Source organism: Mus caroli, unplaced genomic scaffold, assembly GCF_978045245.1.
Source record: "Mus caroli unplaced genomic scaffold, Mus_caroli_1 scaffold_12, whole genome shotgun sequence".
Lineage (NCBI taxonomy): Eukaryota > Metazoa > Chordata > Mammalia > Rodentia > Muridae > Mus > Mus caroli.
The window spans coordinates 58828923-58851911 of record NW_028227267.1 but is presented as its reverse complement, the minus strand read 5'-3'; the positions used below and the strand labels follow the sequence as shown (position 1 = coordinate 58851911).

At 35.9% G+C, this 22989-nt stretch overlaps 1 protein-coding gene across 4 annotated transcripts in view; it reads left to right on the top strand.

Annotated features, from left to right (window-relative positions):
* Ints6 (integrator complex subunit 6) overlaps window positions 1-22989 on the top strand; it is an 86079-nt gene that overhangs the window by 47087 nt on the left and 16003 nt on the right. For 2 of the 4 annotated variants that reach the window (XM_021181563.3, XM_021181562.3), the window contains exons 5-17: window positions 45-228; window positions 2054-2179; window positions 2623-2780; window positions 6937-7089; window positions 7530-7662; window positions 8854-8948; window positions 10522-10632; window positions 12028-12240; window positions 13623-13749; window positions 14414-14556; window positions 16058-16289; window positions 20015-20377; window positions 21164-21257. In XM_021181563.3, coding sequence (XP_021037222.1) covers window positions 45-228; window positions 2054-2179; window positions 2623-2780; window positions 6937-7089; window positions 7530-7662; window positions 8854-8948; window positions 10522-10632; window positions 12028-12240; window positions 13623-13749; window positions 14414-14556; window positions 16058-16289; window positions 20015-20377; window positions 21164-21257 — 2132 coding nt within the window. The remainder of the gene's footprint in view (window positions 1-44; window positions 229-2053; window positions 2180-2622; window positions 2781-6936; window positions 7090-7529; window positions 7663-8853; window positions 8949-10521; window positions 10633-12027; window positions 12241-13622; window positions 13750-14413; window positions 14557-16057; window positions 16290-20014; window positions 20378-21163; window positions 21258-22989) is intronic. The other 2 variants (XM_085828714.1, XM_021181564.3) reach the window with 2 other exon arrangements.

The window sequence follows — 22989 nt, the reverse complement described above, 5'->3', positions numbered from 1 at the left end:
TAATCTTTGTGAAAAACTTACTTATTTTTCCCCATTACTTTCAGCTTCATTTACCTCTTAATTCGCCGTTGCCTGGAAGTGAATTGACCAAGGAACCTTTTCGTTGGGATCAGAGACTATTTGCTTTAGTACTGCGGTTGCCTGGCACTATGTCAGTGGAATCAGAACAGTTGACAGGTGTGCCTTTGGATGATTCTGCTATCACACCAATGTGTGAAGTGACAGGAGGTAAGTTTTTTGCTAAAAGTAACTCAGGCTTAAAACAGTTTATCTGAACGTGCTAAAATGAATATTTCATAATTTGCATGTTTATGTTTATGTCAAACAGCATTGACATTCGTGTAGTTTTAAAATTGCATGTGTTAATGTTAGGATGCAGTCTTGATAAATACTGTTGGATTTCATGAATGTTAGGCACTTTCCTGTCTACAAAAAATCATTAGTGATTTTGCTGGCATGGTGACATACACCTTTAATCCTAATACTGAAGAGTCAGAGGTAATATGAAATAACATTGTCAAAGATTTTTGCAGAAATTAGAAAAAATGAATTAATCATTTTACGAAAAAATTACCATTAATCTGAAAATTATCTGAAAAGAAAAAGCAATTTTTTCTATACTTTACAAACTGAGCTATGTAATGTTCCTCTGATGATTATTGTTTAGGTCCAGTCTCATCCCTTACTGTAATGTTTGATAATTTCTACCAAAGCATAACAATCTGTACAGTGGGTCATTTTAGCTGGGAGAAGGAAGTATGTATAATATTGCACACTTTCAAGTCAAGAGGTTGGCTTATTCTCAGCTATTTAGAGACACATGCATGCATACATTAGATAGACCACACTCTATAACAGACCTAGGGTCATCACTAAAACCTGGGTGAAACAGTGAAGAGTCACAAACTTTTTGAGTTAGGACAAAGTTAAATTTATTTAATCTAGAAAAATCTGTAAGCAAGTTTTCATAAAATGCCTGTTTGTTTTGAGTAGGATGTATGTTGGATGCTTTTACTATGCTTTCATCCCCAAAGCACCTTCTGGTGTGTATTATTGACCAGAGCCTTGTAGCTCCTTTCTCCAGTTCAGGACAAATGATGCATGTGGGAATCACCCTTGGTTCTTCTGTGCATCAGAGCATCTCTTACCATCTCCATATCTGACAGACGAGACACACTTAAGTATTATGGTTCTAACTGGTCCTGGTGCTTCCCTTTTCCACTGTACAATACTGTCTCATTGAAAAGCTGATCCATAAGAAACAGAAACCTGATCTAAAGGCTTATAAAATGGCTTTCCTTATTTGACAAATAAACCATACTTATTAAGGCCTGGAAGATACTTAATCAATATTAGGTCCCTGCCTGTCTCTATCTAAATCTATCCGTCTTCCACATGTAAGCTCACAGCAGTGCTTTCACATGCATCCATATGTCCTTTTCTCTCCGACCCTTTCTCTTTCCAGAGCTTTTTGTGGATAATTCTGTTTTTCAGGTTCCTGATTCAAGTGTCACTACCTCAGAAGAAACTTAACAAAATATACTCACTCTCAACCTTATTTCTACCATCTATATATTAAAATAAATGGAAATAATTAAAAATCTGTGGTAGCTGCCAGGAGACCAGTTGAATAATTATTATCTCCTCTGCACTTGTACTTACCATCTTTTATTTTGTTAAGCAAGTCTGAGAGTTTGAGGAATTATTGCTAGATGTGTGCATGTATGTCTGTTAAAGATTGGCAAACAGTTGGAGATAGTAGTGTCTTATAAAGGTAGATAGATACTTGATATTTTTTCCTTTGTGATTTGCTCAACCCAGGGTTTCTATGGTCCATTTATCTTACCTATACTTAGACGAAGAAAATTGTATACTCACCTACAATGAGATTGTTGGTTGGAAATAATAATTTTTGTTTATTCTTCTTTAAAATTGGGAAATACCAACCACTTAGTTTCTATTAATATTGTCATTAAAAAACAAAACAAAACTATAGTAGTCCTTATGGGAGTTTGACTTTTTACAACTAACCAGTTCATTCTTTTTATCTCAGGCCGGTCATACTCTGTATGTTCTCCAAGAATGCTTAATCAGTGTCTGGAATCCTTGGTGCAGAAAGTACAAAGTGGGGTGGTAATAAACTTTGAAAAGGCAGGACCAGATCCTCCCCCTGCTGAAGGTATTGTATTGTCCTTATAGATATTCTGAGTTTGATTTATGAATTATCGACCCCCATCCCACCCCCATTGTGTGTTGTTTATGTGTGTGTTGGTCCAAACATTTGGGAGGTAGATCTCTAACTTGAGGCCAGCAAGACAGGCAGGGCTACATAGAGATCCTAGCTCAAAATAAAATTTAAAGATTAACAAGGCCAGTTGTCATGGTTACACAATTGCTATTAGTACAGAAGAGGAAGTTATAGGAATATTCAAATTGAGTAAAATTTTACTAGGTAGTGAACTGCAGTCTGTCTAACAAAACAGTCATGATACTTTCCCACTAAAGAAACAGGAAAGCCCATAATCTACAAGCATTAGGCTTTTTTTATTGTTGAGTAAAAATGGATGTGTTTTAATTTTGTTAGCTCCCCTAATGTATTTTTTTGTCTTAACCTCTTTGCAGCAGAGGGGCAGCCAGATATATCAAGACCTTTTGGATCTCAGCCTTGGCATAGCTGTCACAAGCTCATATATGTCAGACCAAATCCTAAAACTGGGGTTCCTATAGGCCATTGGCCTGTTCCAGAGTCTTTTTGGCCAGATCAGAATTCTCCAACACTAGTAAGTACCGGAGTAACCATGACTAGTTACTAATAACCATTTAGAGGATGATAACCATCTAGATGATTTTCTTTGATGGAGCTCCTTGACTTTGAGAGAAGGTCCTGCTCTGCAGCTCAGGCTTTGTTGAACTGTATAGCACAAGCTGGCTTGAAGCATGAAGTGATGTTAAGTCCAATTGTTATTTAAAGGTGTGGCTCATTTACAGAAATTAGATAAATACATAATATGCTTATAATAAGCCATTATTTTATAGAAATTAGATAAATATATAATGTGCTTATCATAATAAGCCATTATTTGCTTCTACATATGGTCTTATGAAGCAACAGAAAAAAAGATAAAATCTTGTTTCCTTTGGAATTTAATACTAGGTTACCTTTTTGTTACATTTGGATACTGAATTGTAAATGTAGGAAGATTTCTTTATTTTAATTTTAAATGTAATGTAGCATGAATATTTGTCTTTGGGGTACAAATTGAAATTTAAATGAAGGACTAGAATACTTGTGATAATTTGTATTTCAGTAACTATTATTTCAGGGTTTCTACTCCACCTTAAGTCATTTAGTTCCCAAATAAAAGACACAAAATCCTTATATTTATAATAAGCCTTAAAGAAATAAATATCAGCCCTCTATGCTATTTTGTCTACTTCCCTGTCTGTAACCCTGAGATACACTTTCCATGTTTATGTTGGGCTGCTCCTGCTCCAACAGGCTGGCCCTCATGGCCATGTGCTCATGATCCACCTACTCCATGGCAATTTCTTCCTTCCTCCTCTTCTCTCTTGTCCTTGCTCCTAACTGAGACCCCCAAGCCTGGGGACCTTCTGCCCAGCCCAGGCTGTAGGCATCTTTATTAACCAATCATGGATACCTTGGGGAGTTGGGGGCAGGGGCACAAGGGTTACATGACAAAAGCTGGTATGCAGGAGGCTCCTCCTGTCTTGGAGCAACAAGCAGCACCAGACCAACCAACCGCCTACAAGTTGGCCTGTAGTCTTTCAGGCCGTAGTCTTAGAAATTCATGTTCACTTGTACAACTTTAGAACAACTTTATTAGTTAATAGTATTGCAGCTTGGAAGTTGAGCTTGTGGGGATTTTTCTCATTTTACCCACATGAATTGCTTTTATGAATATTGATGGTTGTTGAGTGATCATAGTACATTATCAGTATTCTTTATAGTAGAATACATTTAAACAAAATCATATCTATTCAGACTTGTTTAATCTATTTTTTTCTGATTAATGTTTTTGTAGCATCTAGGGCATGACACTTATTAATATTACTCTTAGAAGGTAGGTTTTTGGGGCTGGAGAAATGGCTCAGTGATTAAGAGCACTAAATGCTCTTCCAAAGGTCCTGAGTTCCATTCCCAGCAACCACATGGTGGCTCACAACCATCTGTAATGAGATCCGATGCCTTCTTCTGGTGTCTGAAAACAGCGACAGTGTATTCACATATAAAAGTAAATCTTAAAATAAGTAAATAAATATTTTAAAAGGTAGGTTCTATTTCAGAGATTTTGAGCAAGTAACTATTATTCATGTTAAAATAAGCCAATTTTACTTTTTTTTTAAACAATAAGTCTGATTTTCATGATAAGTTTTAATTTGAGAGATGAACTTCAAGTCTATGGCTACTAATAAGGTCTTTCTCCACAGTATAGTAGCACATAGTATAGTACATGAAAGGAAAAGTTAAAAGTTTCATTGTATTACCTTGTTCAATCTTTTTTCTTTTTCTGATTAAATGTATATAATTTTTGATTTGCGCTTATGAACAAGCTTTTCATTTCTTTGGTGGTATTTATTTCTTTTTTCCTTTTTAAAGTTCTTCCCATATTTTTATGGAGTATCTTTGTTGATTATTCATACCATTGTATTGACATTGATACCAACAGTATCTATGGTATTTTATGGAAAGTGAGAAAAAATATGGAAGTAAAAAGGAATAAAGTGTATTTAGAGAATGGAAGATGTAGCTAGACTGCTGTTAAGTAAATGGAACTAGACTACTGTTAAAAACCAGGTTGTTTGCAGTTTTAAATGCAAAACTTAGGCCATGTGAGTTGTTCCTCTTCCCATTCAGAGTGCATTTGAAGTCAGTTTTAAGGAATCTCCACTTTAGGAAAGTAACTTAGTGCACATTAGAAGGACGTAAGTTGGAAGGGCAGGTAGGCTACCTGCAGGGCTAGTAATATGGTTCATTTAAGAGATACTAAAATGTTTTTCCTAGAATATGGATGAGAATGATCATAAGAAATAGTACTGGATCTTACTGTTTAAAATTTGTTAATTCAAGTCTATCCAGAGGAATGACATTTCTACAAATTCTAATTTTCATATAAGTAGCTCCTGAAGTTAAAAAGTAATTTTTCTATTAACTGTAAGCCTGTTGATTATGGCTCTTGTCTTCCAAAATTGTTTGGAGACTTAAGTAGAAATACATTTAAGAATTTTCTTTACCTAAATATATAGATTTTCTTCCCAGAAAAGAAAAAAAGGAAATTTTAAGACTGGCCTGGAAGATGGTAAACAAACTATTAAAATATTTTAAACCCTCATTTAAAGTTAAAATATTTGGGTAAAATATTTTTACACGTACACATACTACACACACACACACCCACACACATACCCCACACTCCAAATATATTTAAACAAAATGCAGCTAGGTAAGAATATACTTACCATCTTGAACATTACCAGTCTATTGCCAGATTCTCAGACATACATATTGCAGAGCACAGTTGGCTCACTGTAATGGAAGGCAGGGTGCAGATAATGTCAGGAAATAGGACTTAACTGCTTGGTGTATGTTTTGAGTCTATATATTGGGGAGGGGTACTAGAAAAGTCTCCCAGACTTTAGTTCCTAGCAACTCACTCGTTTTCTGAAAGTTTTTAGTTATAAAAGAGAAAATAATGAAGTAGTCAGTAAGACCCAGGGGCAGGAAAGATGATGACATATTAGTACAACTGCACATGGGTAGCATAGCTGGAACATAGAGTCTTTAGGACATGAGTGAGGAATGCCTTAGAGACCAAAGCAGTGAGGCTTTTATTTGAAATTAAAGGTGTGAACCCTTCTTGCCTTGTGATTGGCCCAATTTTAACTGCATACGTTTAAGTAGGGAACTACATGAAATGACAACAGGATTATTAGAGTAGAGTAACTAGTAGGAATACTAGTTAGAAAGCAATTGTGTGTAGTCTTAACTTGAGAAACAGCAAAGATCTGAGTTAAAATGCTAAGAAAGATTAGTTGCTGAAATTGGGGATTGATTTAATATTGTCAGAAAGAAAGCGGCAACAGCCAGTACTGAGCATGCGTCCCATCATGTATTCTAGTAAGTGCCTTCCAGTTGCACTGTGATTTCATGTAAGTCTTTTACAGTTAAGATGGCGAGGTCTTTAGAAGAGAACTTGAGGATTGGAGACAAATTAAATAACAATGTATGTGAAGGCTGGATAAGAGTCAGATTATGTCCAGTAGGCAGCTGTAGACATGAGAGAAATGATAGTTTTGATCCTTAAAGTGTTGTGTTTTTATGGCTCTAGGACAGGAATCTTCAAAATAAAGTGTTAGGTACCTTAGGAATACACCAGTGGAATAACCATCCATAGGAATCCATTGGGAAATGGAGAAAAAGCTAACTTATAAATACAGTTTATGTCTTTTATTAGGCATACATTGATTATTTATATTTTTATATCCATAGTTTGTAAATAGTGTCTGAATATTGCCTGTGCAGAAATTAATAAAGGACTGTGATTAGCTTGGAAATTACTATAAGTAATTGCCACAAATGAGGTTTAGTGGGCTTTTGTACATTTCTTTCTTAGATATGAAAATAAAAATTCCTTTTAATTATAAATTATTTGAATGCTTTTTATTCTAAAATTTGCATCTAATTAATGATACATTTGATTTTAGATAGATTTTCATTTTATGGATTTTGATGTTTCTCTTTCTTGGTAATATTCCATAAACATTTGTTTGTTTTTTCAGCTTAATGGTATTTCTAGGAAACCAAACTTACTAAAAAGACTGAGGCATTAAGCTTTGATAAGAGAAAGGTACTTAAAATGTGTTGATAAAATGTGTTCTGGTATTTTGTATAAATAGTAATAAGATTTTCCCCTCTAGCCACCTCGTACATCTCATCCTGTAGTGAAGTTTTCCTGTACAGACTGTGAGCCAATGGTTATTGACAAATTGCCTTTTGACAAATATGAGTTGGAACCTTCACCACTGACTCAGTTTATTCTAGAAAGGAAATCTCCTCAAACATGTTGGCAGGTAAGCTGAAAAACTGTAGTGAAGAAAACATTTAGGCGATGTTTCTGACAGAGCTAAACTGGGGACTAGAGAGATGGGTCAGTCAATAATGTGTTTGCTGTAAGAGCACACAAACCTGATAATACAAATTTTGGATGCCTAGCACCTGTGTAAAAAGCCAGCTACAATAGCCTATTTCTGTGTTGGGAAGGATATAGGAGGACCTTGGGATTCATTGGCTAGATAGTCTGGCTGAAATGGTGAACTCTAGGTTCAGAAAGAGACTGTGTCAACAGAACAAAACAGAACAATTGAGGAAGATACTCAGTGTCAACTTCTGGCTTCCACACACACCTGCATGTACATGCATGTGCATATACACACAAGCGAAACTGAGTCTGTGTTTTGCATTTCATTTATTGCAGGTTTATTGAATGAGTTTTAACCTTCCTTTTCTACAGGTATATGTGAGCAATAGTGCAAAGTATAATGAACTTGGCCATCCCTTTGGTTACTTGAAAGCTAGTACAGCACTGACCTGTGTCAACTTATTTGTGATGCCTTACAATTACCCAGTCCTCCTTCCTCTCTTAGGTAAGTCATTCTTGCATGCGCTTTTATGGAAAGCTAAGAAATAGACCTATCTTATCTCTAAAAATTGAGAATGTTAAACCTACTGTAAAATCCTTATATTTTACAAACAGAGATACTACTATATTTAAATTTTAATATTAAATATTCTAACTTTGTACAAGTAAGTTTTCTTACTCAGTGGTACTTTCTGGGGTAGCCTTTCTGTCTAATGCATAAAAGATGCTCTATTCATAAAAAACCTGAATACATGTTCTAAGAATTTATCTAACTCTTCATTTGAAAAACAATTTTGTGTGAGTATGTACATGTAAAAGCAACAGCTCATTCTTAGACATTGTTCTTAAGAAGCTATTCACTCAGTGGTTGTCCAGTTGTTTAAATTTATGTGAGAGCATGTGTTTATGTGATCATGTGCTCATATGTGCCATGGTGCATGTTTGGTGGTTAAAGCATCACTTGTGAGAGTTGTTCTTGCCTTCTACTGTGTGGGAATCTGGAGATTGAACTTAAGCTCAGGTTGTCAGGCTTGACAACAAATACCTTTTTTTGCCTGCTTAGCCATAGCTGGCCACACCATAAATCTCTTACTAGGATCTGGGGCTTTCTGCTAGCTGGCCTTAAGCCTTGGAGGTCTGTTTACCTCTTCTGCTCTGGGATTACAGGCATGTATCACTATACCTACATTTTTTTGTTGTTACCAGTAATTCAACTCTGGTCCTCATGTTCACAATGGCAAACACTTTTCTCAACTGAGCTATGTCCCCAATCCTGGAAAATATTTAAAACATAAGAAAGCCCAGCGCCTGTTTTTAGGGTCAAGCTGGTTGTCATTTTTGAGCAGTACTGAGAAACATTCCTTCTGCAACCCATCAGATTAAAAAGTTGTAGTGAAGATATTAGTAGTTAATATAAGAACTATTGTATGTTGTACATACTTGATTTTTCTAGTAGGACATAAGATTTTTCCTTGTGTATTTTCTGATTCTACTTCATTAACATGTATTTTTTAGGCCATAATTGACAACCTTTTACCTTTAAAATCGAGTTACAAATGAAAACTGCTAGAGCTAAGTTTACTACTCTTAATTTTGCTAAGGTTTTCTGGTGTTAAGTAACAAAGTAGACTTGAAAGCGGAACTTTAACTAGAGGTAGAACAATGAGTGATGCTACTCTGTTGTTGACTGTTCTAGATGACTTGTTCAAAGTGCACAAAGCAAAACCGACTCTGAAATGGAGACAGTCATTTGAAAGTTATTTGAAGACAATGCCTCCCTACTATCTTGGGGTAAGGATAATATTGTTAAAATAGATCTTGAACCTTTTGATCATCTCTATGAATAACATGAAAATTGAATGTACAGATAACATGAGTGTAATTATAGATTTTAGTGGTCTGTAGGACAATAGTTGTGAGAATATATGAATATTGTGTCGCCAAGGCTAGGTACTGTCATAAGCATGATGTGTGTATTAATGGTGTTTAATACTTAAGGTCTCTCTGTGAGGTAAAAATGACCTGTTTTCTGCCTCAAAGATAAAGTCAGGAAATGAAAGTAAGTGGTCATTTCTAGTTCTAGTTTCTACTTTTGATGCAAGAATTTTATACCTTTGTCTAGAAGTAATCTTGATAAGTGCTTCCTATATCATTAGAAGATTAATAGCTTGATTTTATGGTTGTAAAAGTTATAGTTTCTTTGAAAGTCGTGTTAGAGTAAGAAGGAAGGAGCTCGTTGGCTCCATTCTCTTTAGCAACCTCTAAGACTTAGCCAGAGCTTCCTGAGTGTGAGCTCTGAGTTGTGATTCTGGGATTCAGCAGAGCTTATGCACTTTCCATGCCATTGAGTTTTTTTCTGTCTTTGTGTCTGTTGGAGATATATTGTATAAAGTGATTCTGAGTTAGTCCACCCTTACTCCTGAAGATTTTTACTGTTATATATGTGTTTTAAACTTTTTACTCTGCTTGTTCTCTTGTGTTGTCCCTGCACTCTCATTCATAGCTTTTTTGCTATGTTATTGGGGAGGGGACCAGGGGGTCTTAAGGTCCATGAGTTTGTCTGAGCTTTCCCAGTTGGCTAAGGTCCCTGAGTTTCTGAGCCTTGTAAATTTCATGAGCAATTTCACGAGCTTCTAAGACTTTTTTTTTTAATATCTTATTTATATAAGAGCTGATGATACATAAAAAGCTCAGTTAATGATAATAATAGTGTGGATCAAAATCTATTGAATGCTTACTATATGCCAAATGCTTTTTATAAATGCATTCTATGTTTGTTGGGGTTTTTTGTTTGTTTGTTTGTTTTTGTTTTTGTTTTTTTCGAGACAGGGTTTCTAGTGCTGGGATTAAAGGCGTGCGCCACCGCTGCCCGGCTTGCATTCCATGCATTAACTCCTGTAATTCCATAACAACTTGTAAAGATAGATGTCCTTTCCTCCTCCTAAAAGTAAGAGGTAACTCAGGACAAGTTGTGTCACCAGCTCAGATTGTGTGTCCAGCGCCCTTACCCAATGTTACACTCAGACTGGCCCCCACAGTATGTCTTCTGTCTTCCAAATGAGTACCTCCTCATGATATTGAGCATTTCTGGACTTCATTCTTAATGCCCCGGATTATTACTCTTCTAATTCATATTAACTACCTTGAGTTGCTTTTCATGGCACTGATTTAACATTTTACTAAAATAAAAATAATACTACTGTATTGTTGTTTTGTGTTCCTTTTAAGGCAAAGAATGTAAGTTGGGGTGAAAAAGCTTTTAAAAGTTACTATATAGAACATTTTTCTTTCTTTCTTTCTTTTTTTTTTTTTTTTTGAACATTTTTCAACAACTTGATATTGAATGTTGTTTCTTTTTCTATAGCCCCTGAAGAAAGCTGTTAGAATGATGGGTGCACCTAATCTGATAGCAGACAGTATGGAGTATGGACTCAGTTACAGTGTCATTTCATACCTCAAAAAATTGAGTCAGCAGGTAATGTCAGCAACTGGAAGTGAACATTTAAGGATTTGACTGCTAGCTAACATTTTTAATAGTCTAAAAGCTATCTAGTTCTTTTTTTTTTTTTATTACATATTTTCCTCAATTACATTTCCAATGCTATCCCAAAAGTCCCCCATACCGCCCCCCACTTCCCTACCCACCCATTCCCATTCTTTTGGCCCTGGCATTCCCCTGTACTGGGGCATATAAAGTTTGCAAGTCCAATGGGCCTCTCTTTCCAGTGATGGCCGACTAGGCCATCTTTCGATACATATGCAGCTAGAGTCAAGAGCTCCGGGGTACTGGTTAGTTCATCATGTTGTTCCAACTATAGGGTTGCAGATCCCTTTAGCTCCTTGGGTACTTTCTCTAGCTTCTCCATTGGGAGCCCTGTGATACATCCAATAGCTGACTGTGAACATCCACTCCTGTGTTTGCTAGGCCCCTGCTATCTAGTTCTTGATGACTGTCTTTATTACTGAGGTACTCCGGTCAAACCAGGGTTTCTCATGTGGTAGGCAGTTTGTCACTGAGTTAATATCACTAGCTAACCCTTTCATTTTGAGGCAAGTTAACTTGCATCAGACTTGAATTTGGCAAACCTCCTTCCTCAGTCTTGAGTACTGCGATTACAAGTGTGCTGCTGTTCTATCTAACAGACTATAAACAAGATCTTGTTGATTCCTCATTGTATAATTTCTCATTTATGCATATGGATTAGCTTCCAGTATATGATTATTGTTGTTTCCTTAGGGGGGAAATGCCATTCTGTTTTGCTTTGTGTTTTAAAACCTGTATGCATTTTCTTTCAAACCTGGACGCTTCTTTGGAACTGTTTATAAAACCATGGAGTTTTTATCATTCTGGCTATAAGTTCTATTAAGATACGGTGAATATCAAGCAGTTGGCAGTTTACTTCCATCCAAATTGTGAATGTCTTTTTAAGTTTTCTAGTACTTTAGACATTTCTCTGCAATTTAGAAGAAATCAAAATATGGCTAAAGTGTACATCAGGTTTGCCATATCTGTAAGTGTGTATGTAGTTCTGTGCTAATCGTGACTTCAAGCGGTCTGTTGTCTCATTTCCTGTTGCTTCTGAATTGGGAATGTTTTCTTTTATGAGACATACTTCATGTTTATGTGTGACAGGTATTAACTAATAAAATAACTTGAAGGAATGTTTGTCCTGCTATAAAAGTTTTGAGTTGTAATTATTTTAATTGAGAAACTATTGTTATTAAGGAATGTTTGGTTTACCTAAAACTAATGTAAACTGATTACTTGATTTTAAATTCAATATATAATTTATGGAAGAGTATGGTCACTAGCATCTAATTATAAACTTGTAGATTGTATTGAGACAGTTTTTGTTTCTTTTTACTTTAGGCCAAAATTGAATCTGATAGAGTCATCGGATCCGTAGGCAAAAAAGTAGTACAGGAAACTGGAATTAAAGTCCGAAGCCGGTCACATGGGCTGTCAATGGCGCATAGGAAAGGTTTTCAAGTGCTGCAGGGTATTTCGGAGGATGTCCCCCACAGGCTGCTAGACCTTAATATGAAGGAGTACACTGGGTTCCAGGTTGCTTTACTAAATAAGGTAACAGCCAGTTTAACATTGCTTTAGTTGTGTTGTAGTCTGTCATAGAGCAAGTTACAGTTTATATTAACTAACAGTTTGTTGAGGCTTCAAAGGGCCCACTTCTTTATGGCTGTAGAATGATACTTATTATATTACCACCGAACCTTTGAATTAAAACAGAAATTGTATATAGTATGTGAATGAATGAGTTGATTGATAGTGAAAACAATGGCTTAAAGATTCCTTCAAGTTACAGAGCTGATATTAGAATTCACTTACATTTAAGACCTTAGCATGCTTTATAACTCATTATTAAAATTATTTTTTTTCAGCAACCTTTCTGTAGACAATAGAATTGCCGAGCTGATATATGGAAATACAAAGAGTCTGGAATAGCTGAACCAGTTTTGGAAAAGGAATAAAGTTTGGACAATTGCAGATGTGTAATTTAGAACTGAAAAACTTCTGTAGTTATGGCAAAGTGATTGTATGTGGTTAAATACAGAGGAGAGGTAGAATGGAATAGGGCAGGTTCTCACACACAGTCATTTAACAGAGGTGCCATGATAATCAAAATGGGAAAAAGCCTCTTAAAAGTAGCTACAACAGTGGATATCCCTATACAACATAATTACCTCATATTTGATGTAATCATAATCATAAGAATTAAACCTTAAGCATACAGAAGAAAAAAAGAAAACATCTTCATAGTGTTTAAAGCTAATGAAGTATAACACAAATCCAAAAAGAACACAAACCCAAAAAGTTGGTAAATTGAACCTTTTTAAAATTAAATATCCTCTTTTCAGTGAACTGGTATAACTTGAGATTTAGTTGAATGGTCGAATGATTGCCTAACATCTGAGAACCCCTGGTTTCACTCTCAATACTATATATATTTTAAAAAAGAAGAAAAGAAAACCAAAGTAGGCAAGGTACAGGTCAGAGAAGCACAGAACTTGTGATAGAAGACTGGAATCAAGATAATTGACATCCAGACCATGAAAGTGCTCTAAGCACGTGTGACAATGTCAGCCAACTGTAAACTCACATGCTTGCTCTTCAGGCCCACATGCAGAGAGCAGAGTGGTGATCAAGCTCTTCTAGAAGTTAAAGAAGGGCTTTTGTTAACTGATTTGCTTCCCTTACTCAGAACATACTAAAAGATCTTAAAACTTAAAGGTTAGTTTATTTTGTTGAGCTTACCATAAAACCTCTTATCTTTTGGCCTTAAAATGTTGTAGTTAATATTGTATCATGTGTCTTTGTTTTCTTTTGCCTCTTTCAAAGCTGCCTGGTTAGCTTAGTTATTTTATATTTCATTTTTGGGCCTATGCTTCAGGCTAAAGAGATTTTAAATTCTTTTTAGAAATATTTTATCCTTGAATATGTTTGTGTAGGATTTGAAGCCTCAGACCTTTAGAAATGCTTATGATATACCAAGACGTAATCTTCTGGATCATTTAACAAGAATGAGATCGAACCTTTTAAAGAGCACCCGCAAATTTCTTAAAGGCCAGGATGAAGGTTAGAGTATGATTTTAAATATTATTTCTGTTTTTAAAACAACCTTTCTTTGTAATTTGTAAGGAGATGATAATATACATTGTACAAACGTGTACTATTCTCATTGTTAATTCAAGTAAGTGTTGTAAAACACTCAGATATACATTCACATAATTAAAAATAAAAATGTTTAAAAGGGTGATTCATCCCTTATTTTCTACACTTCTCCTTCCTGTCACTGTTAACCACAACTCCTTTTACCAGTTTATTCACACTTCTTCAGGCACCTGGACTCCTACAGTCATTTTCTTGGGCTGTGTTAGCATCTGATAGTTTGACTCTGGGTGACCATTTCATGGCATATTCTGCTACTTCCTTGTTTCTATGGCATCTGTTGTAATTCACATCAGGAACTCTTGTTATGACTAAAGCCTTCTCATCACTACATGTGTTTATTCATGTGCTAGTTTCACTCTACTATTTTCTACAAATTCTACTTTATTTTGCCTAGAAGATAAAATTAGTACTTTAAAATTTACTTTTGAAGAATTAAAAGCTGTTACATTTATACATGCTCTATACTAACTTCCAGTATGTAGTAAAATGGGGTTGGTATTCATATATGGGATAGCTAGAGTAATTATGAGTGATGATAACTTTTGTTTGATATATTCTCTCTGAAAAGATCAAGTGCACAGTGTACCTATAGCACAAATGGGGAATTACCAGGAATACCTCAAGCAAGTACCTTCGCCATTGAGAGAACTTGATCCTGATCAGCCTCGAAGGTTGCATACATTTGGCAATCCCTTTAAACTGGATAAAAAGGTAACTCTTAAATGTTCTATGATATAATTTGTTTGATAGCTGTGGTCAGTTTAGCTTAAGTTATTTTGGGGGAGGAATATCTCATTAAAGTATTAATATTAAGAATTTAATTTATCAATTAAAGAATTGAGGTTAGCCAAGAGGTGGTGGCGCACGCCTTTAATCCCAGCACTTAGGAGGCAGAGACGGGTGGATTTCTGAGTTCAAGGCCAGCCTGGTCTACAGAGTGAGTTCCAGGACAGCCAGAGCTATACAGAGAAACCCTGTCTGGAAAAACAAAACAAAACAAAAAAACAAAAAACAAACAAAAAAAGAATTGAGGTTAGTTGTACTACTTAAAAGTTGGGTAGAGGGGCTTGGGAGATGGCTTGGTGTGGGTTAAGTGCTTGCCATGCAAGCATGAGAAACTGAGTTCAAATCCTCAGAGCCTATATAGAAAGCCACACACAGTAGCACTCATTTTTAATTCCTGTACTCCTCTGGCAAGTTGGGAGTTAGACAGTTGACTCCCAGAAGCTAATGTGCACTGGCACGCACAGTGGTGAAGAAGAGACCTTGTCTTAGACAAGGTAGAAGGTGAAGACTTGTACCTGAGCTTGTCCTCTTATTTCCACATGTACAGTATGGCATGCCCATATCCACACTGACAAAAAATGTACCCCTCCACCTCTAACACACATAGACAAACCACATGGACATTCAAGAAAATGCCATTTTCTTTTTTAGTATAGAGTAGGAAGGTAGATACCAGAGGGCATAAGAAGGATGTAGAAGGGAAAGATAAGGATTAAAGGGTTACTAAGTCCCAGCTTTAGGAATAAATTTTCATGAGCTCCTGACAACATTGTTATCCTAGTTAGTAATAAAATGTGTTATATATTTCAAGTTGCTAAAAAGAACATATTTCCAACATCCTTACCCCATCAAAGTTGGTATGTATTAGCCATGTTAATTACATTAGATCTTCTTTTTTTTTTAAGATTTTCGTTTTTTAAAATTTACATGTGTATGTGAGTCTATGAGGAGCTTTGGTGGCTAGAGGAGTGTTGTGGGTCACCTGCAACTGCATTTATAAATGTTTGTAAACTGTCATGTGGGTGATGGAAACAGAATCTGCATTAAGAGCAGTAAGTGCTCTTAGCTTCTAAGCCCATAGTTAAATCTTCTTTTTTTTTTTTTTTAAAAAAATGTATTGTGTGTATATGTGTGCATGCGCACTTATGCCATGGCACACATTCGGAAAATCAGAGGGCAAATTTTTGTGGAGTCAGTTTTCTGGTTCTCTCACCTTTCTTGTAATGGTAGGCTTTGAACTCAGGTCACCCAAAGCATCTGCTATTCTTCCTTGCCCATCCTTGTTTAACCCTTCTCCTGTGTATGCATAGATCAAGCTGTCAAAATTGCATACCATAAATGTGTTGTTATTCATCAATTAAAATATATGGTGCCCATTAAAATGTAAAACTTACTTATAAACCCAACATTTCCTATCTGTTAATAGGGTATGATGATAGATGAAGCAGATGAATTTGTGGCTGGACCTCAGAATAAACACAAGCGGCCTGGAGAGCCAAGCATGCAAGGGATCCCAAAAAGACGCCGGTGTGCCTCTCCACTCTTGAGAGGCCGAAGGCAGAGCCCTGCTGTGAACAGTCACATCGGAGGGAAAGGACCACCTGCACCCATGACGCAAGCACAGCCAGGTCTTATTAAACCCCTTCCTCTGCATAAAGGTAGCACTTTGGGGCTTTCAAATACTACTTGCTATTTTGGGGTTCCTAAGGGAAGAGATTTTTTATAATAGAAACAAAAAGATTGTTCAGCAGAGTCCAGTGAGTATTTATTGTGAATTTGTATGTAGTAGTTTGGATGTCTTTTTGATGAACATTTTATAAATTCATACTTTGCCATGTTCTAAAATGACATTAGCAAATCTTCAAGTATTTCAAAAATGGTTGTGGAAGGAATATTGTCACTACCAGCTAAAATATTTTTCTGTTCAGTAAAATCTAACAGCTAAACCCAACTATTAAATGTTTATTATACTGTGCTCCAGATGTGAGCAAAGCTGTAGTTACTTCTGACTTCTTAGTAGGCAATGAAAGAAAATCATCTAATCAATTACAAGTGTGTTAAATGTTAAAAAGTGTATTCTAGAAATATTTGACATGAAGAATGTCTATGGATGAGTAGGAATTAAAGCTTTCCCTGTGCTAAAGAGTCTAAAGAGAGTATGCATAGAAATACATAGAGAGAAAGATATTAAGACCTGAAAGAATTCTATTATGGCATTGGTATTGGGTATATTTAGTAAGAAGAGAGTGGAAAGACAGTCAAAGTTCAAATCAGGGATGACCTTCGACCCTTTTATAAAAGATTCTGTATTTTATTCCAAGGACAGTGAGAAACCATTGAATGCTTCAAAAGAGGTGGCAACCTGGTTAGCATTTTATGTATGGGGTATCATTTTATATATGGGGATATAGGAAACTTAATAAGTCAATGTTTTTGTTAATTATACATAGTGACCTCATTGGCTTATATAACATCTTAAACATATGGAGAGAAATCCAATGTTATGTTCTATGTGATAGAATTATACAGTACTCTTCTCTTAAATATATTTGACTCTTCTCCCCTGTTCTGTATTGAATATCAGTGTGATCAAGCCTCTAGATCTAGTAATTGCATGGGGAATAAAAGAGACAGAAAAAGAGGGTAAATAACAAAAGTGGGGTACAATCAGAAAATTAAGATCATAGGGAACTCTAGTACATACACCCCAAAACGAATCTGTTGTGTTGTTTTGGTTATTGAAAAATATAATGAAAAGAGAGATACAGAAAGGTTTTATAGAGTCAAAGGGCCAGTTACGATGCATGGAACTCACTTGGATCCAGAATAAAATAAGATTAAACCTTCAAAAACAAAATGTATAAAATAACTGAAGGGTGAGAATGCTGACTGAGTAGTTGATGTTCTACTGTAACTGTTGTACATCCATAGGGCCCAATTAGTAAATGCAGATGATTTGACCTGACTGTGTCTTGAGAAACAGTCGCAAGTTAGGAAAAGCAGTAAGTGTGAGTTTATCTTAATAATGTGTTGATGGTTTGAAAAGCTTTAGAAACAGACCATGCAAGTTAGAAACATCTTTTGGTCTTTGTCTGTCTTACTATCACCAATACATTTTTGTGAAGTAAAGGGCAGAAAGCTTTTTTTTTAAAAAAAATTGAGAAAGAAAGAAGGATGAAAATACACTTATATGAAAACCCAGTTTTGAGTTAAGCTGTAAAGGGCAGGGAGGCTAGTGAGTAATCCATCAAGATAAAGATGGTGGAGGCTAGTGAGTAATCCATCAAGATAAAGATGGTAGAGGCTAGTGAGTAATCCATCAAGATAAAGATGGTGGTTTTGCTTGAGAATGTTTAAATGCTGGCACCATGGACCTAGTATACAGAAAGGTTAAAATAAAGATGAGAGAGGCAATTATCTCCACCAAGAAGGCAAGAGGAAATGGCCCAGCTTGCTAATGAAAGAATGCTGTTTCTGTTGAACAAAATGAGTGTGGGTACAAATTCATTAGAAATAAGGGAGTAGAAGAGTCCTCACCCAGGACTTTGCTTCTCCAATAAATAGAAAGTAGGTATACTGCTGAGATAGAGAAGATGATTGGAAAAGTTAGAACTCGGAAGAGAATGAAGAATATGGAGTATCTGGGAAAGGGAGGAGGCATGGAGTAGGCTGGCTAAGAAGTGGAAGATCCACACCTAGGTGGTAATTGGGACCACTCTGGTAGATCTGGCTCCTATTTTTCCAGCTATTGTCATCAGTCCAATTAAATGGCTGCAGCTAATAGACAGTGTAAACCGGCCATTAAGTCTGGTGTTTACTTGACAGATACCATAGTGTGGGATGTTAGAATTAGATCATTGGAACACTGTTGAAAGTGACCTAGCATGTGATTAAGCCTCATAAAGAAGAAAGTGGAGGAGTTGCTGGAGTGAAAGTTGGTAGACATTGGTGCTACAGAACTTCATAAATTTGGATCATGTAAGGGGAGTGCTTGGGGTCCTTGCTAAACTGCTTGTTATCATGCAAGTCAGGACTGGGCCACAAAGGAAGCATTTCAGAGGCTCTCCCGAGGCTAATTCCTTGTAAGAACCTCCTAGAATGTTAGGGATGTACAGTGAACGAGGTGCCAGAGCATGTGCACTGAACTCAGTATGAAGAGAATTGTTCAAAAGTGCAGGAGTTTTTTGCCTTTTTTTTTTTTTTTTTAATGGTTTTAGAGTTTTATTGTAGAAAGGCAGAGAGAAAGAGAGAAGGTAGAAAGAGAGAGGCCTGCCATGGCCACATGGAGAGAGGGGGAAAGGGAGGAGGGAAAGGAGAGCTAGAGATGAGTAAGAAAGGTGAGAGCTTAAGAGCTTTTTTTGGTTTTTTGAGATAGGGTTTCTCTGTGTAGCCCTGGCTGTCCTGGAACTTACTCTGTAGACCAGGCTGGCCTCGAACTCAGAAATCTACCTGCCTCTGCCTCCCAAGTGCTGGAGTTAAAGGCATGTGCCACCACTGCCTGGCTGCTTTTTTCTTTAAAGAATTAAATGCAAGAGATTTTAAAATTATTTTTAAGAGGTGAAAGAGTCAGTGACTATCTCACTTTTACACTCATGAGAAAGCAATTTCTACTCCACATTTGAGAAGGAGAGAAGTGGCTTGTTTTATTTTTTAAATAGGAGAGTGTGGTTTTCATTAAAGCAGAAATTACCATGATTTTCAGCCTTAACCTTAGACAAAGGCTGAAAACAGTTGTGGAGAATAATCAGTGAAGAAGTGTTTTCAAACCATGGGGTATAATTCAGAAAGTAAGAGAGAGGTAGATGGAAGGAGTAGAAACCAGGTCTTCACATTGAGAGAGAGAACAGAAGGGTTTAGCAGGTGCCCTGGAGGCTGGTGAACAATCATACTTAGGGGTCATGTCTAAGAATCTTACATTTATTGGCAAGCTAGTAAACTTTTGGGTCTGCTGGTCTAATGAGCTGAAGTGGACACCAGATTACTTTGCATGGCTAGGAACTGAAAGGATAGATAGAAAACAGTGTGCTCTGAAATGTAATGTAACACCTTATTTGGTGTTCCTTGCAGAATCTTGAGCAATAAACACCACTCAGTGTTTATTTTTCTCTTTAAAGAATAACAGGTTTATAAAGATAAGTAGGCTTAAGATGAGGTAGGTGGGACTCTTAAGCCAAAAATGGCAATTTTAGTGGTGTATATACTGAAAACTGGTTTAATTACTTTGCTAAAATAAGGTAGAAAACAGGCTAAAATTGTTTCTATTTTAAATATGTCTTAAGTTTAAATTTTAGTGATTTGTAGTAATTGTGTTACTTTAGCATTTTTATTCTGTACTTTGTTACCAGATCTCACTTTTCGTTCCGTTTCTTTGGTTTCATTTCAGAAGCCACTAGTGATTCAATAGTAGATGATGTGGTTGAAAATCATGTTGCTGACCAACTTTCATCAGACATGACACCAAATGCTATGGATACTGAATTTTTAACATCTCCCCCTAATCTTTTGGAACCATCAACCAATCATACAGAGGCCCTTGGTCATGAACATTTAGGAAACAATGACCTCACTGTTGGTGGGTTTTTAGAAAATCATGAGGAGCCAAGAAATAAAGAACAAAGTGCCGAAGAGAATATACCAGCATCTTCACTCAACAAAGGAAAGAAATTGATGCATTGTAGAAGCCATGAAGAGGTCAACACTGAACTAAAAGCACAAATAATGAAAGAGATCAGAAAGCCAGGAAGAAGTATGTATAATTAGAGACAAAACTTACTAATTTCTTTGTCTTCAATTAGGCAAAACCAAGTCAAATCAGTAAAAGCATACATATTATTCTAGATTACTCATGAAGTAATATCTGAATTCTTTAAGGTTTAATTTCAGATTCAGCTGGAAAACACTAAATAATCTTGGTACTCAAGGTGTCCCAGTATGGGTGGTAGATAGCAGAAAGTCTTTAGAGATATAGTACATGTACCTGCCGTGACAGGGGCACAGAATCTTGACTGTTCTAACTAGGAGTTGAAATTTTACAACAGCTAACCCAAACAGATAGGGTGGATTTGGCTTGGTGTTGGGTTAACAGTGTATCTAAGAGCACCTGTATAGCCCAAATTCAATTCTCAACACTGTCTTGTGTGTTTGCAAAGTTCCTCTCTACTGACTGTCACTATGAATGAATTATGATAGTGACCTTCATCATGTGCTTAGGCTCCAAACCAAAGTCGTAAGGCCGTCACATGAATGCAAGAGAACTCTCTTGGTACAAGAATTGTGTATAAAATTGGCATCCATTCAGAACATAGCTGACTCTGCTGTGGTGGTGTAAAAAGAAAGTGGAAGGGCCTTGAGCACACACACACATACAAAGTGCTTAGAAGGTTTTATTTTTGGCGATACATACTTTCATGCACATACATGTTAACAGTGGTCTGTAAAAGCTTTGAAGAGTGGTAATAGTTTTATGTAAAATATTTTTTGTCTGAGTATAAAGTCAGTTAATTGATTTTTCCTTCTCTCTCTTTTTTTTAAGAATATGAAAGAATCTTCACTTTATTGAAGCATGTGCAAGGCAGTTTACAAACAAGGCTAATATTTTTACAAAATGTCATTAAGGAAGCATCCAGGTAAAGAAACTTGTGTGTTTCTAAACAATAATGAAATAGTTTTTGGTTTGCATATGTGATATTTGAATTGCATTTGTTAGGCAGTTGGGTTTAATGTATGTGCATGGATTTGATTAATTGAAATGTGAATTAGCTTAAAAGAGGAAAAAGTGGAAAAAAAGTTGCACACATCTCTTATCACTCAAAATATCAATGTAGAAAGGTGAAAGAAGTTAAAGATGTACAACATCATCAAAAAAGCAATGGAGAAATTAATCAAGAATTTTAGAAGAATATAATAATTTACCAGGGAAAACGTCCATAATTTCTCAAGGATTTATGTGCCACTTCAGCTTGGGCATGGTCTACCTGGAATGCTGAAGATAAGGCTATGTGTTTTCATATAAGTTGAAATACTTAAGTTATTCTACTTTTAATGAAAAGTCTATTTTGTCTTTTGTTCAGTTCAAAGCATGCCTTGAATTTTTAGTTTTGTTCATTTTTGAGATAGCATCTTCCCACATAGCCAAGCTAGCCTCCATCTTAGGTTTCTTCTGCCTTAGTCTTCCAAATGCTGGAATTATAGGTATGTGCCCACATGCTAATGCATCTTGGATCTAGTTGTGTTCCTTGCACCTGCCTTTCTGTAAGAAAGTAGTAGGAGTAGAATGTCCAGAAATAAAGAGCATGAATGATATTTATGATTTTTGTATATGATTTTAGTCTACCTATATTTGTTACTTACTGATAAACATTTTGTGCTATATATCCTGTTATAGATACCTTATGATACTTGATGTCCTGGTCTTCAAATTATAGTAGAACACTGATTGTTTAAATGCTACTATCAATTTTTTATTTTCATTTTGTAGGGACTTCAATTTTCAAAAAGGACTAGATGATACTACAGTAACTGTTTTGCAATTCAGCTTTACTATAATGTTTAGAATCCTTGTGTGTATTAGTATCTTTTTTATTTTTGGTGGTAGGAAGAATAACCATTCTTCCCTTGTTCCTAAGACAAGATGAGTTCTTGTAAGAAAAACTGTAATTCAGTTCTGGTTTGAATAGTAGCTTAGACATTTTTCATTAGATTTGTACAAGTTTTTGTGTTTGGCACACATGTGGCGGTCAGGACATCTTCAGAAGTCAGTCTCTTCTTCCATATGAGTTAAGAGGACATCAGAGTTGGTCAAAGTTGGCTATTATAGCCTCATTATCTTCTGAGTTATTTTGTTAGTCCTCAACAGATTTTTTCTTTTTTAAATGTTCCTTTTGTGAGACTATAATACCATGGCATCATTTCCCTTTTCCCTTTTCTCTTCAGAACCCCTCATATATCCCACCCTTGCTTTCTTTCAAATCCATAGCCTACTAACTATTGTTACATACATACATGCATGCATACATACATACATACATACATACATACATACATTGTGTGTGTTTATATGACATAACTATCATCTGCTTGGTCTGTATAATGTTACCTGAAAACATAAACATATTTACAGCACCACCAAAAAGCAATGGAGAAATTAATCAAGAATTTTAAAAGAATATAATAATTTACCAGGGAAAATGTCCATAATTTCTTAAGGATTTATGTGCCTATATAATGTTACCTGAAAACATAACATTATGTTTCAGGGCAGACCTGAAACTGGAAGAAGACTCTCTGTCCTGCTCTCAGCATCCCTTGGTTATCCATTAGTTCGTTGTTGGAGCTGAGACCTCCTGAGTCTCCATCCAC